General features: G+C 35.3%; 1 protein-coding gene across 1 annotated transcript in view; it reads right to left on the reverse strand.

The window, feature by feature from the left end:
- Positions 1–19,691, reverse strand: part of SLC26A7 (solute carrier family 26 member 7) — a gene marked incomplete at both ends in the record, with an annotated part of 95,827 nt that overhangs the window by 32,782 nt on the left and 43,354 nt on the right. The window contains 4 exons of the mRNA XM_084229364.1: positions 153–300; positions 2,332–2,414; positions 4,053–4,205; positions 16,992–17,156. Of these exons, the coding sequence (XP_084085490.1) occupies positions 153–300; positions 2,332–2,414; positions 4,053–4,205; positions 16,992–17,156 (549 nt within the window). The remainder of the gene's footprint in view (positions 1–152; positions 301–2,331; positions 2,415–4,052; positions 4,206–16,991; positions 17,157–19,691) is intronic.

Genomic DNA, 19,691 nt, shown 5'->3' on the forward strand with positions numbered 1-19,691 from the left:
ATGATTTAGAAATTTTTCTAATGTGTACTTCCACCCATTCTTGCCATACACTTAAAACAGTGGTATTTTTCATAAACTCAGCATTTTCAGGATTTGAGAGCGCACAGTACAATGATACAATAGCTGTTTAGAGGGGCTAACGCATACTCCACCTGGTTGTCATCAACTGAATATTTGAATTTTTTGGCAGATCCTTGAGCCAGAGCCAGTGAGGCCACATAGCCAACGAGTGCCACCCCAAAAGCTTCAGTGATGACTGCAGAGAGCACATTCATAGGAGGGACTTGAGGTGGAGGAATTCTGTGGAAAGTAAGACCATATTGAAGTCATCAACCTTCATTTAATTTCTGTAACAACTTGCAATGAATTCAACTGTGGTAATGACTCTGAAGTTTACATAGAGTATGCGAAAGACCCATGAGAAAACCAAGCAGCCTTGCCCTTAGAAGCCCTTGTTTTCAACATTATTTAGCAGAAAAGAAAAATTGCAAGGCACACCACAGGGACAGATCCATGCGTCTAACTGGCATTTATGCCCAAGGGAATTCAGGTTACACCGCAGAAACTCTGACTCGACAAAAATTTCCTTGATCTGAACAAAAGCAAATCTGCAGTGTTCTTTCATTCGAACATTTCCAAATATTTATTTGGCTGGTGTTAGAGACTGTATTTCCTGCCTTGAATACTACAGGCTGTATGCAAACACTAGTTTTATTGTGCGCTACGGTTTTTTAGTTAATCCTTAAATTTGCCATTGAGTTCATAATCTTGATTGTTTTTAACTCAGCCCTCTCACAGTAGACTGCTAACATCACATAGGTCAAGAAAAATATGCATAAAGGCTCCATCTATCCTCTGTTGAGAAATAAAGGACCGCAGTTAGTTGTTGCCAGTTTCAAAGAACTGTTTCAAACATTTTTTTCAGCTAATACTCAGTCATTGTCTTATGAAAGCCACTTGAACCAGGGTATCTTCATTTATTTATCCCTGGTGTTACTTTGTAAAGTTTACCTCCCTCCAGAAAAACAAAATCCCTCTGGTACAAAAGTAGAATAAAAATAAAATTCATGTTGATTTAATACCATGAGTAAAATATTCAGCCCTTTTCATATTTGCTATTTCATTTAAAGCGCCAACAACCTCCAGGTTAAGTGCCACTGGATGTACTCTGAGGAGGAGAAAACATTTTGAGATGTAGAGGATGTATTTGAAGTCACCAAGAAAAGGGTAAATGGGATTTAATCTCTTTTCAGTAGCATGATATTTTTATGATCCCTTAGAAATCTTAAGGATGGATCTAGAAAGGTCACTCAGAGGAGAATTAGAGAGGTTGAAGAGGCACAAGTCTAGCCCCAAGACAAATTAATTTCATTACAGGCCCTGAAATATATTACTACACAAAAGTGCTACTATTTCAAAGTATAAGAACATTTTTGTTTCAAGAAAATTGAATGTCCTTCATTAAGATTAACAGTGAACTGACCTAGAGAGAAAATACAAGCTTGCTTGTAGAGTTGAAAAAGTAGAGAAACATTTAGAAAACCAAGTCAGAATTTTACCTCTAGCTCCTATCTGTATAGGCTAAGGACAGAGGATTTTTTTTAAATCTTTTTAATTTTTCTACTGTTCAACCAATTTAATGTAGTGGGAAACCAATATGCAGTACTGGAAGATAAAAATATAGAGGACATAACTTTGTCTCAAATTTAAAATATTAGTGTATATATACATCCCATTCCACAGAATAACCCATGAGCCATCGTCTGACCCTCTTTTCCTGAAGATGCCTTTGTTTTCATTTAAACTTTATTTGGAACAACTTTTTGTCCTTGTAAGGTGAACATGTCCTCATCTTGTTAATCTTCCTATCAGTGCTCAGAGGAAAGTTTTAAACCAGGTAGGGAACCATGTTCTCTTGTCCACGTCCACCCTCTCTCTCTTTAAAATTTCTGCACTACCCAATCAAGGGGTTTACTATTTCAAATGATTCATGTGTCCTGTCCTCTCACTAATTTTTCAGAGAAATGAGAATAAGAATGTGTGAGGGGATGAAGAAAAAATAAATCCCAGATTTGGATTTGGATATTCAAGGCCCCTGATTTTTTCCAGATACTATCTTTTTGAACAATTTCTAAATCTTTTACTTAAATCAGTGCTGTACAAAATAGTATAAACTTCCCTACTAATAGGTTAACATTTTCTATCAATTTTAAATAAAAATTAATTAGAATTTTGTCCAGTATAGGGTCTTCGACAAAAATGAAATCCACCCACCCCCAACCCCTTCTTCCATCAAAAACAAAAAACAAAGAAAAATAAAGTCTACATTACCCTTTTGGAATATGACCAACTACTTCTAATCCATATGTGTTTTCCATATTGGTACAATAACAAGCAAATGATGCAGCAATAATCTGTGTGGTTCCATTTGGGAAAAAAAAGAAAAAGAAAATTATTACTGGCCTCTCAAACACCTTAGGACTATTTTAAAAAGCAAATATTGTTCCTGTGTCCCATGGTTGTCAAGAGTAGTATAGTAGTTACACAGACTTGAAAATTAAGACTTTTTTTAAAATCAAAATCTCCCTCTGAGATTTAAGGGAGTTTAATTTGCAACCTTAAAATTTAAATAGTCTCCCAATGTTACGGTTTTTCTATTATCCTAACCTACATCTATCCAATTACGTCTGATTTTGAAGGGAAACAGAGCACAGAATAAAGGAGTTGCTGTGCGTGTGTGTGTGCGTGTGCATGTGTGTGTGTGAGTGTGTATGTGTGTACAGGATTATACCACATAATTATTTCTTTCTATTTTACTGGAAGGATAACTCTTACTATTTTTTGCAAAGAAGAAGCAACAATTATATTACTAGCACAGAGACATTCCCTAAGTTGACTGCCAATTTTTAGTTTCATGAAACTTAGGTAGTAAAGCTTCCCAGGAAGACACACTAAGTATTTCTGAAAACCTTTGGAATAACATACTATATTTCGCAGTTGTCATAAAATCTACTAACAAGTGTAATATCTCCTACTTCTATAATTTACTCAAAATAAACATATACATATTTAGATCACATAGATTACATATATTTCCACAAATTATCAAAGGTGTAGAATCATACAAGGTCTACCCATGGAAAAAATTCATCATCTTTGTTTTATAGAAATGCTTCAGAAACCATTTTCGGTGTGCTAGCCATATATGTTTACATAAGCCTATACTATTTCAATAGTATGAAGGTCTATCTCAATAAATAAAATTACACAGACACCACTTTTCTCATGCATGTATAATATAAAGACCATTAAAAAACTAAAGCCAATTAATGATAAGCTAGTGGACTGTGGTTGTGTTTACATTTCATTTTCAGCTTAATTCTTTATTGAGCTAAGAGTTCCTTTTAGAGGACTCTGGAATTTTTGAAACATATATTTTAATGCTATGAACCTTGGGAACAAAGTTATTTAATTGTTTTGTAAGGTGTTACAACAAAATTTCTTAGAGAACCAAGCCTGGTCAATGAAATTCATGAGCATCCTTCCAGTAAAGCAAAATTAGGTGAGAGAACAAAGGTGTCAATAAACCTACCAAATCATTGATGGACATTTGTCAATCAATATTTATTTATTCATGAAACATCACTTGGATGGACATGTGCAGTCAAATAGATCTGATGTCACATGGAAAAGTGGTATCATTTTTTATTGCTTTATTGAGAATCATGCCAGAGATCTTTTAAGTCTTACTAGTAGAAATATCTCCTTATTTAAAATCTTAGGCTATATGTCCCGTTATTTATGCAAAAAAAATTGCAAACATATGAGATATGCTGTGTAAATTGAAAACATGTGTGCCTCCTTTTTAAATTTATTGACTCAAAATGTTTCCTGTTCTGACATTAATGTATAGCCACGCAAATTAGCCCTATTTTAATGAGAGACAGGAGTAGCTGTGGGTTACTGTACACAAAATACTGAGCCTCTGCTGGTTATTCCAACAACTGGCAAACATTGGAGGGCAGAATGCTAAATGTTGATTTCATACTTACCAAAACTAAATCGACAGGAAGAACAACTTTAATTTTCCTTTTAAACTGTTCATTCAGCTCTTTAACCAGAACAAGCACCACGATACTCAGCAAGGATAAGAGTAGTGCTTCCAATTGGACAGACTTGATGTTTTCAAAGACATATGCATAGATCTACAGAGATGAAGAAAAAGGCAAACAAATTTCAGGGTCACCCCCAATCTACCACCATTGAAAGCAGGCTCCTTTGTGTTTGGCACTACAGGTACCATGGAGGTGGGAGGACTACAGAGACTACACCTGAGAAGAGAAATCAAACACTGTCCAAAAATTAACAACAATGTAAGAAAATCAATCAATTAATTAAAATATATAAAGTAGGAAAATAAAACTCTATCTTTAATACAAAAAAAAAAAGGAATCTGGCTCTAAATTTTTTTTTTGATTTTTTTTTTTTTTTTTATACAAGCACTGGGTAGAGTCAGAAGCGCGGGAGGGTGAGAGAATTCACCAGAGCCAGAGCGGGGAGCAGAGCAGGCAGAAGGACCGAAGTACACTGCTGAGGGGAGCAGCGGGCGGCAGGAGAGGTCTGCGCGCCATGTGGGACCCTCCTCCGGTGGCCGGGGAGCAGCCAGGGATTGAACCGGCGCTGCAGAGGCTGCGGGCAGCCTCGCAACCCAGCACTCAACCGCTGCGCCACAGGGGAGGCCCTCTAAATGTTTTAATGATGTTTTACACAAATACCTTAAGGGTTGGGGAAAGGAAAGGTGGGTCCTAGAAAAGCATTGAAGATATAGTACTGATATAAAACAAAACTACAGTCCATTTTGCTTGCACAAAATTGCTTTGTTCTGGAATTTTCCATCAAACACAAGGTTTGCTTCCTACATAAAAGCATTACTGGAATGAGCGACAATGCCAGCTCCTCTCCAGACACTTCAATGGGCAGAAATGCTCAAAATCATTAGTTATATAGAGATTCATCATTAGGAGCTATGAAGGGACTATAGGCTCCCTTGAGCCCTGCCATTGTTCCCCAAATCCCCAAATCAAACATACACAAATACAAGCCACACATGAAGGAGGTAAGTTCTGGTATTGAAATGTATCACATATTTAGTGTAAGGTAAAATGTTACTATGTTCTCGATCTCATTCAGGGTTTTTTTCTTATTTTTTTATGACCACACACTTTATGCCAAGTACGGTGCTCAATTCTAAGTCTTCACTGATGAACAACCTAGATAGGCCTTCTCGTTCAAGGCGCTTGAGTGGTCAGGGGAGCCTCCCCAAAGAGATAAATGGGAATTAGTCAAGTTATAGATCATGGAGTGAGAGGGCGAGAAGAGGTCTGAGATAAATATTCTGCCTAAAAAATCCCAAAAATAAAACTTAGAACATAAAATGTGAGGACAGGGTATATGCATCACTGAAAAAATAAATTTCTTTAAAGTAAATGAGTCTATAGAAATTAAGCCTACATTTAAAAATTTGCTTGAAACTAGGAGGAAAGTAGTTTAATACAATCTATCAGACAATCTTGGTGAATTGGGGAAATCTGACTTGGCATAAAAGTAGATTAGATATAGGAGTAATGTTGAAGATAAGAATAAAATTAAGGGCCTCCCCGGTGGCGCAGCGGTTGAGCGCTGGGTTGAGAGACTGCCCGCAGCCTCTGCGACGCCGGTTTGATCCCTGGCTGCTCCCCGGCCACCGGAGGAGGGTCCCACATGGCGCACAGACCTCTCCTGCCGCCCACTGCTCCCCTCAGAAGTGTACCTCGGTCCTTCTGCCTGTTCTGCTCCCCGCTCTGGCTCTGGTGAATTCTCTCACCCTCCCCCGCTTTTGACTGTACCCAGTGCTTGTAGGTATGTATAAATAAATAAATAAATAAATAAATAAATCTTTAAAAAAAAAAGAATAAAATTAAAACCCATTTAAAATTGGAAACCTGTATTTATTCAAGTAAGTGCTAAAATTATAACAAGTTAGAATCTCGTTGATAAATATATAAATATCTGATCTACTCAAGTAAAAAATATCGAGTAAGATTTTAAAGAACTCTAAATTGAGAGCTAAAAAAGGGAAAATAATCACTAACCTGAATTTATTCCTAGCTCTACATGAACAGTCTACATAAAGAAATTTAATTCAGTTTTTTGTCTGAAAATGTAACACAATGATATATACAGAATATAAAAAGCACAATAGCTGAGAAAATTTTGAAAGAGAAGAATATTGATGAATTTGTACTACCTAATTTACATATGTAATATATATACATATTCTAAGTAAGATAAAAGCATAAAAACACATAAGAAGAATTAGAAGAAAAAAGCCCAGAAACATAACAGTTGTATTGTAAAAAAAATTATCTCATAAATCATCTTTGAAATAAAATTGAGCAAAATAAAATAAGTTATAGATGAAAAGTAGTTAAATGGAAAAACTGCAGTTGGGCCTCCCTAGTAGCACAAGGGGTTAAGTCTGGGCACTATGAAGCTAGCCGCAGCCTCTGCAGCGTGAGTTCTAGCCCAATCCCAGCCAGGGAGCTACCAACATGGCACAACAGACCACTCCAGTCTCACCCACTGCTCCCCTCAGCAGAGTATTCCAGTCAGTCTGCTGGAATCTTTTGTAATCTCATTTCTATTCTGTTTCCCACTCTTTCTCTGGTGAATCCTCTCACTCCCCACACTCCTGGCCTGTACCCCAGTTCTTGTACGCATAAATAAATAAATCCTTAAAAAAATAGCAGTCATAAAAAATGTAAACATTATTATATCAGCAGAAACAAACACTATTAAGAAATATAAAGTCAATAAACAGATGGTCAAAGAGTTCATCACCCTAGTAATCAAAGAAATGCTAATTCAAATAGTAATAAGAATGCATTTTCCTTTAATCAACTTATTAATGACTTGTAAATTATAATGTTGATGAAATTGGGGGAGGAAATGGGAACTCTTCTATACTGCCCATAAGGCTATAATTTGGTATACTCTTTTGATATCCAATAAAGTGTATCAAAAGCTTTTGAAATGTCCTATTCTTTGTCTCAGCAGCTTCACTTCAAGAAAATTAAACTATGACCATAATTAAACTGTGACAAGACCTTGTTACAAGAATATTCATTATTGTTTAAAACAAAAAGTATATTTAAAGCATTTAGAGTGTAGAGTATAAAAGAACAGTTTTGAGTCACTAGGTTTTATATATAATATATATATACACACGAACCACAGAATCATTTACATCCATTAAATACACAATTTTAAAGAATAAATGTATTGGGCCTCCCCGGTGGCGCAGCGGTTGAGCGCTGGGTTGCGAAGCTGCCCGCGGCCTCTGCGGCGCCGGTTCGATCCCCGGCTGCTCCCCGGCCACCCGGAGGAGGGCCCCACATGGCGCGCAGACCTCTCCTGCCGCCCGCTGCTCCCCTCAGCAGTGTACTTCGGTCCTTCTGCCTGCTCTGCTCCCCGCTCTGGCTCTGGTGAATTCTCTCACCCTCCCGCACTTCTGACTGTACCCAGTGCATGTATAAACGAAACAAACAAACAGACCAGCAAACAAATAAATAAAGCATGCCTCTATACAAAAAAAAAAAAAAAGAATAAATGTATTGATACAGAAAGGCATTTCTATATTGGTGCTAAGTGAGCAAAGTAGGTTTAAATAAATATGTATGCTTTGATACTGCCTAAGGTTGAACAATTTCCCCCTCAAATTCCTATGTTGGAGAATAGAGGGTACCCAGTACTTGAGAATGGAGATATGACTTTAAAGAGGTAAGAAGGTAGAATGAAGTCGTACACATTGTCCCTAATCTAGTATAACCGGCATCTTTATAACAAGACCGGAGGAAAACACTAGTAGAAGGTGGTCATCTGCAGGCCAAGCCTCAAAAGAAATCAAAGTTGCCAACATCTGATCTTAGACTATTAGCCTCTAAGATAGCAAGAAATAAATTTCTATTGTTTAAAACACCCAGTTGTTTGTGTTTGTTATGGAAGCCTTAGCAAACTAATACAGTCATCGTTTTTTAATGAAATAAAATGTCACATTTTAAATATCTCTGAACACATCTGGCATGTTAATAGCACTCTGTAAGGAGATGTTTTTACTTATCTGTATCTTCCAGATTACCTCTTATGAAAATACATAATTTTAAAGATTTTAAATAAGGCTTTAATGCTTACATGTCTCTTAACTTAGAATATGCTGAATGTGATTTTTGTAATCTCATTTCTATTCATAGCAGATTTCTCAAGTTTAATTTCAGGTGATATAAACTAGGTTTTAGTTTTTTTAAGTGTACAAGCTATTCTCATAGTAGTTCAACTTGTTGATATTCTTTGCTTTCTCTTTAATTGTCTTAAATATAATTTGACCACAACAAAAAAATATTGAATCAAAATATATAATGAATCAAAAGAACTTATATAGGTTACACTCCTTAGCATCTCTTAAAATTCTGCACAGTAGTTTCCCTAATTAAAGGACTTAACCCATTCAGTCCAGAGTTCAGAGATCAGGAACATACCTGATGTAAAGCAGGGGTATCAGGCTATCAGAATCTGGAGTCTACATATTGAATGTTATCATTAACACTATTATCCTTTCAAACAAACATCAAAAATGCATTCTTTTAAAATGGAAACTTACTGGGTAAAAGGGAGCAGGGTGTTACAGTTGATCCAAAATCTTCTTTGTCCCCATAGTTAATACAAAAACATACTAGTTATAAAATCAGTTACACTATTGAATAAATTAGAGATCAGATAGCTCTATCTGTCATCTTTTCACAGTATTCTATTTTATTCCATACTAACTGGAGAAAAATTAGGTGCTATAATATCATAGTTATCTGAAATGCAGGTGGTATTTCCCTCTTTGTCCATGCTGTGAATGATGAACTATTCACGGAATTCCTACAGCAAGTGAAGGGATAGGTCCTATTTTCATAATTACTCCTATTCAAAACCCAGAACAAAAATTCTACATAGTGAAATAAATTCTAAAGTGAAAGAGAGAGGAAGGCAAGAAAATATTGTTCAAATTCATGGCTCTCTGATACTTTATCATGAGTCCAAGGATAAGATTGAAAATGTCATTTAGTTGACTTATGAGAAAAAAAACCAAGCATCAAAAAGTTTTAAAGCATTTAGAGGGCTATTTCTTATGTTTTATCCACAGTATTAAAATTATGCCATCACAGTGCCTGTCTAAGAAAAGGGGGAATTATGCAAAACTCCCAAGCCATACCAAATTTGCAGTAATGTGCATTTTGAAAACATGTGTTTGCACTAATAAAATGACCACCCCAGAATGAAAGGAATGAGAAAGCCCTTCAGGGTTTTTATTGTCTGTCTGGATTAAACTACAGGCTGTATAGCAAAGCACATCTCACAAGATGCTTCAGAAGAAACCAGGGGTGGGCAGAGGCTCCTTACAAGTGGTATGAAGAACATGATAGAAAAGCAGACTGGGGAGGAGTCATCCTAATGACTGCCCTTTAACCCCATGGAGAGAAGCCACAGTCATGCAGCTCATAGGAGATGGGTGTCACACGTGTCATGCACAGATAGAGGGACGGGGATGGCAACATATGCAACACACACACACAAACACACACACACTTTTATATATGCTCATTGTATATAGGTCTCAACATCCTAAGCACATATTAAATTTCTCTTTTTTAATAGTATAAATTCAGTCATCTGAGCATGCTAACACACACTAAGCTTTAGAGGAAGAAAATTCCTGTTGAGGATCATCATTCGGTTTCCAGATCTCAGTGAAGTTTGCATCTGTATGAATAAGTAAGCTGAACCATCAGAATTGACCAATCTGTTTGATAAAATAAGAGGTTAGCTCACTTTGAGCTCTAAATTCTTTGTATTTTTAAATTGAGTAGTCAATTTTTCGAGTATTTATTATAACTATAAAATAAGTTCTTTAAATTGAGTATTTGCTATAACTTATAAAAAGAAAAATATCAATATGTGTAAATAAATCTATTTTGAGATAATTCAAAAAATGAAAAATAGCCTCTCCCTACTATAGTTTTCTAATATTTTTAGAGGGGAGATGTTTATGAAACACTCAATGACATATGGGTGTTTACACACGCACTATTTATATGTATAATGTGTTTTTATCTGATTTGGTCATTCATTATGTTTTTGTTTTTGCTTTTTGCTGATATTCTCAACTCCTAGAACCTGGTAGATAGTAGATACTCAATAAATATTATTGAATGAATGCTTTAGTCTAGCATACTAATAGTAACAATAAATCTGTAACTCAGAGTGGAGTTTACTCTGAATAAGCAGAATAATAAGAAAAGCAAAGACCCAGATTCTTATTTTCCCACAACTAATACTTGGGCTATACCTTATTGAGAACTTATAGTTATCATTAGTTCATCTATTCAACATATTTGTTGAGAATTTATGATGTTCAAGACACTCTAAATTGCATCCACTCTGCTAAACATCATGAAGCAAAGGTGTTAAACGTTCAGAAATATTAATAAGTGTTAAAATTATATGGACTTTCTGCTCAATCCTCAATTAACCAGATAGGTCCATCAATCAAAATATCCCTCTCATCCAGCATTCTGTTTGCTCATGGTTATGCTATTGTGAAATCTCATGATAGAAAAAATAATTTTAATATTATAAGTATAAAATATTATTGATAATACTTCAGTAACAGTGGTGAGTAGACTTTTGAACTATCTATAAAGGACCACAAAGAATACACTATCACTTATGTGTGTACTTTGTATTTTTATCCAGCGTTTTGAATACTTAGAGGAAACTAACCCTGCTGGCACCTTGATCTTGAACTTCCACTCTCCAGAATAGCGAAAAATTAATTTTTGTTGTTTAAACCCCCTTTCCCCAGTCTATTCTAGTTTGATATGGCAGCCCTAACAAAGGAATACAGATCTATCTAGCTATCTATCCATCTACCTACTTACCTACCTGTAGTATGTGTGCATTATAGTATACTCGATAGTGTATATATATTTTGGTAAACCATGATATGCAAATTTCTGATCAATAGCTGCTTCTCACAGCGGGAATAAATCATTCACTATTGCTTGAAGGAATAAATTAAGTCTCCAAATAAAATATGATCTAGGGGAAGTATGGTATGTTAAATGACTAGAGACAACACGGGTACACAAAACTCACTTGGACCCAACACACAACCAAGCGTGCCAAGGCCAGGTGGCATCCAGCCATCCCTTGTTTAAAAAACTAAGTCTAATTTAAATTACTTGTGCACTGGATTTTGTGGTGATGCATTTTTTTCAGTGAATCGTGGGGGATGGAGAGAGCTAAACTGAAGATGGTTGAGTTGCAAAAATATTTGCCCTCTGATTTAGAATTTAAAGTAACCTTTGTTACAAATTCCCATATAATTGTTCTGTATCCAAATTAAACCTGCCACATTTTCTGTCCTCTGCATCACTGATTAAATCAAGCTGCAAAAGAGCATTCCTTTTCTCTCCACTTCAATTCATCCTGTCCATTTTTCAGAGTATATTGAACAGCCCTGCAATTCACAATAGAAATGTCACAATAACTGCGGGGAAAATGTGGGCTTTCATAAACCACCAAAGCGTGTTCTTGATTCAGAAATCCCAGAGGGCCTATGTCTTCAAAGTAGATTTGTTCTCCACATATAAACCTCATTTGTACATATTTAATTGTGATCTCATTCTCTATAAAAGAAAATGTTTCATTGGCTCTAATTTCCTTCTGACGTTTCTATCCCACTTTATGAATATTCTTGGTTCCTGCTTTGCAGCAGGCAGTGGTATCCAAACTAAAAAAGTACTTTGCTTGTACTTCAGGGATGGGGGTGGGAATGAACCAGCTTTTCCGTTCTGAAACTCCTCATTTTTAAAGAAGGAAATAAAAGCTTCCAAGAAGTGTAGTTGAATATATTGCCAAGCTTGCCTGTGCTCTTGGGTTTAATGTACAGAACTGTACATAATTATTTAGAACAATACACATATAAAGCCATGCCAGGGAAACTAGCTTTGCCAAATTTATCATCGGCTGCTACAGGCTGAGGGACTGGCACCATCTCAAAGAAATCCACATGTGTTAATATGAACTAGGAATTTTTATAATTTTTATTGTGCCTTTTGGGGAAACGTCCTTTCTAATAAAAAGATACATCATCATTTCTCAATTTTTATTAAAAAAATGATTTTTTTATTCTAGAGAAGAGTTGAGCTTTCTCCTCTTATCTGTGTGGGGAACCAAGTATCAGACAACTTTTTGAATCTTAAGAATGACAGGAATAAAATGATCTAATTGGTGAGTCAGCATCCTAAGACAGAAATGACCTTTGTATTATTATTGTTTCTGATTATTTTTAAATATATAGCAGCACTGTTTGTAATTTATTAAGTGGGTTTGCAATTGTTAGCAGTGAGGGGGAGGTTTGAGTTGAATAGATGGAAATATTTTTAAATAAAAATAAAAACAGCATGTCTTCAGTTCTAATGAGCAACTCATTACTAGCAGATATATTTCTTTTTAGAAGTGTTATAAAATAAATCTTGAAGTCAGCATTTTTTATAACTTGCAGAAGGAGATAAAACCATTTTATTGTTTAGCTTTATCTCATTAAAAGTCCTCTATAGAGGAAAATTATTTGTATTTATTTCTTAAGTAGTATTTTTTGAATCTATAATCTGTTATATTCAACTATTCATGACTAATAAGAAGATAATGACTTCTATTTCATGAAAACTATGTTCCAGGCTTTTCATTGCAGGAATGAATTCCAATGGGCATAATGACCAGCAACTTATAGAACAGACAACTGTAAATCAAAGATATTCAGTCATTTGCTTAATATTCGGTAATTTACTCAAAGCTAGAGCTGTGATTGGAATCGGGGCTTCTTGAATTATAAAGTTCTTTCCACTGTTGCTTCCTTCAAAGAGAAAAAGATCAATTAGTGTCTATATAATTGTGTCAACCCTAATAAAACCAAGAGCTAAAGGTTAACACAGAGAAAAAGTCATTTTTATCCAATATATAACTGAAGAAGAATGTGAAACACTTCCACATTCATTAGGAAACAGTCATAATTTTAAAAGATAATTTCATTAAAAGAACTTAAAGAATTTAAAGATAAGACTTGTAAAACAAAGGGAAAAGTAAAACATTATGTATGAAGATTTAGGAAGGTTAAAAAAAGATGAATTAGGCCTAGTTCCAGCCACTCTTTCTAGGGTACAAAAAAGGTCAAAGCATTGTTCTTGTGATGCTGCTTTTCTAGATGCAGGCTCCTGAAGTTCCGAGACACTGAAAGGAACCAGGAAGGCCTTATAAGGTTTAACATTTTGGGACAAGCCACTCAATTGAGCAAACACGTTCAACAGTTTTCAGTTAGAAGAGAAAAAAGGGGGCCTCCCTGGTGGCGCAGCGGTTGAGCGCTGGGTTGCGAAGCTGCCCGCAGCCTCTGCAGCGCCGGTTGGGCCGCCGGGCCAGAGTCCCACATGGCACGCAGACCAATCCTGCCGCCCACTGCTCCCCTCAGCAGTGTACTTCGGTCCTTGTGCCTGCTCTGCTCCCCGCTCTGGCTCTGGTGAATTCTCTCACCCTCCTGCACTTCTGACTGTACCCAGTGCTTGTATAAATAAATAAATAAATAGATAAATAAATAAATAGATCTTAAAAAAAAAAAGAAGAGAAAAAAGGCCTAACTGCCTGGGCTTCACTGGAGTTGGTGGCATGTGCCCTGCAAGTCACTCATAGAAAGGGGAAAGCATATTTCACATCTACTTCTTTAGCCCATTGGACGTCTGCTTTATAATCTGTAAGGGGAAAACTGAACACATAGCACTACTTGTATCTAATTCAGATTGCTCCAGAGAAATGCTGAGGCAAGAATAGCTGTCAGTCCTCAGTAACCAAAGGGATGGAGATTTTAGCTATTTAACTCAGAGAGTTTAATTCTCTTAGGCATCCCCTGGAAGATGGAAACAATCATATTGACAGAAGCGAGAAACCCCAATCTGCAGTAATCCAAGAACAAGATGAAGGCAGAAAAAGGTGTTTTCTCTCAAAGGAAGAATTGCTACAACCAGAATTAGTAACTGAAGATTGTAATTGGCCAAACTTGAATTTTTTAAAGAGCATTGAGCATTCCAGATGAATGAATGACTTATTATGCAGGAATTTCAAATATTCCAGATATTAATTTATATTCCAAGAAGTATCCGTAACACATTCTGTGTCTTTTTCATCAACCTGAGGAACTTTCAAAGTTATAAAAATTTGAAAATTCTAAATGGAAAGTGTAATCAAAGAGTGAAAAAAGATCTAAAGTAGATTAAATCACTCTTGTCTATTGTTCTTTGATCTGATAAACACAGTCTCTAGCTTGTTCTGTATCTACACTTGCATGGTGAGCTGGACTCTGCCCCTTCACATCCCTTCTATATAATCCAGAGACCAGTTCATATTTACATCATCAGTTTCTTTCAGTGTAACTAAACCAACTAAACATACTTTTCAAATGTCTAGTATAAACTGTACCTAATAATGCTAAATTTACTTCTTACTCTAATGTTCAGATCACCACAATTTTTGACATTGCAATATCAGCATTCATTCTGAAACCTTGGCAATGAACCAAAGTATTATTCCCACCTAGCAGCCTTATAATGCAGGACTCTGTGACAGTGAAAAGCAAGAGCAACTCTTCTTTGTTTTCTATCAACACAAACCATCGGGATTTTCACAATGAAGTAATGTGAGTTTAAAGTCTTCCATCTGAATATATTTCTAAATTTAATTCAATTTCAGTGTGAAAACTTGCAAAGAATTCCCCCCCCCCAAGCTACACCACATCACCTACAAGGCAACAATAAAGTAGCTTATAATTTACCTCCCAAGAAAATAATTTTTTAAAGATTATTGTATAATAAAAATCTTTGATGTAACATTTTGTGCATATTGCCACCTGAGAATTAAGCTAAAAAACCAAATGTGATTCCTATTTTAGGCAACCCTGCTTCTTTTCAGACAACTAGTTAAAGAATGGTTGATTATTTATGTGAATATGACTGAAGAGACCAATTTGTAACACATACACAATTATTTCCTTACAATGTGCATGCAAGCTATTCCTAGCACACCAAAAGTCTTTATTGGGTCAATCACCTGCCAGCTTACACCTACTTTAGTCTGCTTTTGCTTGATCTGGAGCTTGGAATTATGCTGCTTCCAGGCGTAATTCTAGTGTTCTTGTTTTAGTTTTAAGCTTTCTTGCAATAAATGAATCATTAAGCAAGATACCATGTAAATATTAAAAATTAAGAACAAGCTCCTACCTTCTGTTGCCAACTATTATCAGAAAAACAGACATTTAAAAAGCTAAGTGATACTATTTTTCATGTATCAAAATGGTAAATTTTAAAAAGAGTAATAATCAGAGTTGACAATGATAAGGTGGGGGTAAAATATTAATTGATACAACTTTTAAGAATGAAATTTCGCAAAAATATTATACACTTTTGATCTGGTAATTACAGTACTAGGAATTTATCCTAATGAAATCATCAATGACACAAACAATAACACACAAATGAAACTGTGTGGATGAGATACCACACACCTCCCCAACAACAGAACTTTGATCAATGTTATTAAATTTCCCTATATTGAGCTACTCTTCAGTCATTACTTAAGATTAAAAAAATAAGGAGTAATACTCTCATTATAAAACAGTAATGACAGTGAGTATACAGCATTACATTGTAGGAGACCAGAACATGTCACCCCAAAATACGTCTCTTTGGCATAAGGATTATGTTAAGCTTCTGAGTTTGAGCAGAAACTAGGAAACTCTAAAAATAGTGTAAATTACCCTTCAATATATGAGATATCCACAGTATTAAGGAATGTCTCCATTTTTAAGGGTGTTTATTTCTAATATCAGGGCAGAAAGGGGGCTGTAAATCATAAGAGACTCATCAACGAAGGCAACAATTTCAAACTACATAACAAATTTTACTCTTGCTTACTGAACTTTTATGGGGCACCTTCCCATAACCTGGCTCTCTTGCTTTATTTTAGCTAAAGTCGGTATTTAAGTCCAAATTCTAGCCCTTTCTTTTGAGTTATTCATTCCTGAGTTTCTCCCAAATATATATTAGACATATATGTTCATAAACTTGTGTTTGCTTTCTCTTGTTAACGTGTCTTTCGTTACAGGTCCCCAATCCATAATCTGGAAGGATAAAAGGAAACAATATTTTTTTTCCTCCACTACAACATAAAATTAAATAAAATGAAATCTTCTTGTCCACAGATTCTTTAACAAGAGTTTCACTTTCTTATAACCCTCCAATAGGATGTGGCATCTTGAGCATAGATTTTAGATGAATTTCAAAAAAATATGAAGAGCGATGGAGTATTTATTATCAGGAAAATATGTTGAAGCTGACCACATGTTCTTCTCTCTGGCTTAAATGGTTTTTCAACTGACTGTCTGCTATTAGCACTGCAAACACCAATTTTCACCAGACCTCTAATCTGTCCCATACCAAAGTTCATGACACTGAAAAAATGTATTAGAGAGCGCTGTTGTTAAACTGGGCCACAGTCCCAGTAGATGGCTTCTATTAGAAGTTGGCAACATATCTGGTTCACAAAAAAATTCAAGTTATTTTGTTCTCATCATGCCCCCAAATTATATTATATTAAATGCTTTATTTAAAAGAATTATCTCCAAAATTAAGATATTATTTATGAAATCATTTTGATGTAGTGAATTACATTTAAAATATCATAAAAGATTATACTTAAATCCAAGTTGCTTTAATATAGAAAAAGCTCAGTTTTATAATTAATTAACTTCTGCTTTATAAAACACATGCTCAAAATATATGAACAGAGACATATGGAAAACTCACATAAAAGAATCCAAGTGGTCCAGATATATATGGCATTTTGATTCCCAAGAGATACTTGACTTGTGAAGTCACAACGTGGGTGGCCGCACCAGTTGTCATCGCGCTGATCACAGGCTCTGTGAGCAGGAATGTGGCACTGCCCAGTTGAAGCACAAACATGGCCACCTAAGAGGACAAAGGAAGATGAGGTTTCCCAAGGTTCCTGCAGTGATTAAAATCTGACACATGTTCGTTTTCATTACACAAAGAGAGAATGATGTGAGATGGGTCTCTTAAACATTATGCATTCAAAAGCTTGAGTTTTCTTGAGAACATTACTGTATTTCAGGACATTTTTAACATTTTGGGGTACAATATAAGTAAGAGCCTTAGAGAATCTGATAGTTTTTTCCTAAATACTGAAATTTCTTTCTTCTGTTTTTTTAATTAAGATATGGGGTTCTGCAGGGGAAAGTTAAATTTGTATTAACCTATCTGTAGTTTTTTTTTTTTTTTTAACAAAAGGACATGATTCACTACTTCACACAGAATAAGCTGAAAATCATAAAAGCATTGAAGAGAAAAATGTTATTTGAGTCTCATCCAGTTCAGAGAAACAAACATACCATTTTGTCTGGCTACTCTATCTAGCAGCTATAAAGGGCCAATATAATGTATCCATAGATTTATGTATCTATAGAGAAAGAAAAAGACAGATGGTTAAAGGGATATGTCTAAAGATACCCAGGAATTAGTAGAAAAATAATTCTCCTTAAACATTTCTTTGTCACTCCTAACATCATGCTCCACTGCAAAATTATTTCATGACCAGACAAAAATCATCAACTCTGAGTTTAAATTGTGTGCTATTGAGCTCTGGTGGGCATAAGATGACAAGAAAAACCAAATCTCTGTCACATGTGAACGCTGTAATGTTTAGTATTCTCCCTTTGCCAAATTGCCAAATTAAAACAAAATTTTTCAGAAATGACCCATTCTTTGACTGAATATAACTGTGAAAACTCAGTCGTAAAAATTTACATTTTTACAAGTTACATTAAATTACTTTCATGAGTGTTCATGCTGAAAAAGTTACACAGAATACTAACATATCCTCTCAATGTGCTAATTTTAACATTAAGGCCATTGCTTGAGGATAAGATCAATTATCAAAGAATAAGAGGAAAGAAGAGCAGCAAGAGCTCTGATCAAGAGATCACTGTGATGAAAATGAGACACTTAAGGTGCTCTCTGGTATCACTAGAATGCAAATTGGAAAATAAATCCTTTCCATCATGTCACAATATCCATTGGCCAAAAGCAATAATGCGCTGAACTTTATTATTATTACAGTGGCGTTTCCTAGACTCAAATCTGAAAACCTTAATGCTGATCCTGGTTTTACCACATCCTAGCCGTATGACAACAGAAAACCTACTGAAATGTTTTGAACATCATCATATATAAGTTCTGAGTGACATCTGCCCTACCTCTCCTGTAGAGTTACAGGAAAGTATGAAATAATATATAAAAGATTTTTAAATATGCAAATTGTGGAACACACATGCTGCGCTGGCACATCCTGATGTAGCAGACATCATAAGCCGCCTACTGGAAAACCAGTCACAGAGTTGAGGATGTAGAAAGGATCACACTACATCGTTTAGGTCCAAAAAGCTTAAAAAAATTTATGAGTGAAGAAAGAAATATGTTTGAATTGTTTGCAGTTCAGCAGTTCCCTTTTATTCAAGATATAATAAAGAAAATAGTATGGATTGCCAATGTAGAAAGCAGGCAATATGTTCCTGCCAACATAAGAAGCCAAACAGCAGCTTTTGCTACTAATGTTTTTTCAGAAACCGTGTCAGTTCATCAAAGTAGAAATGTCCTGAGGGAAAAATCGAATCAATCAATGTTATAGGTACAAGTGGAACACACAGATCTTTTTGGCAGTTTTTGATTCATAGTCTATTGGTTTTCATCTTGGAAACACAATCAGTTAAGAAAAACATTGAACCAATTTCCCCTAACATGTCTCTTACAAGCAAGTTAGTTCCAATTTGTGGCACTTCCAATTTATGGCACTGCCTCTTACAGGCCATGAGATGAAAATTAGCATATTATTGTGGTAAGATGAACACCAGAGAGTTGAATTTTCATTTCAGCTAAATTGCAGTAGACAAACAATCTGAAGATTTGAAATTATAAAACTGTTGACATATATGGAATTTTATACATACCTAGAATATTGGAAAGTTCTTATCTCTATGATAAGAAATCTTATCTTCATTTCTTTTGAGAGGCCAATGCTTTGGAAGATCTTATATAGACCATCACCATTTCACCTTTTGTTTTAATTCTTTGCAGTGTCTATTCAGAGGAGTTAATGATTTGTCATGCCTGAGAAAGAAAAGTTACCTAACCCTAAGCGAGTCCCCAACCACTTTTATGTAACCACCATCTTCTAGTCGCAGTTTCTTTGTCATTCCGCAGCCTGAATATTGCAAATGGAAGGGTCCAGAATGAACAAGACATAAAAAGTATTCAGTCATTTCAAATATTGGAAATAATCATACCTACCTTACAATTGAAACCAGGAACGATGGAGTATCCTCCTTTAAAATTTATCCACAAACTCTTCAGTATTTTTGTAAAATTCTGTGTGTGTGTGTGTGTGTGTGTATTTATACTACCCAAAAAAACCTTGCCAACAAGGGTTGA

Source organism: Talpa europaea, assembly GCF_964194135.1.
Source record: "Talpa europaea genome assembly, chromosome: 3".
In the NCBI taxonomy this organism is placed as follows: domain Eukaryota; kingdom Metazoa; phylum Chordata; class Mammalia; order Eulipotyphla; family Talpidae; genus Talpa; species Talpa europaea.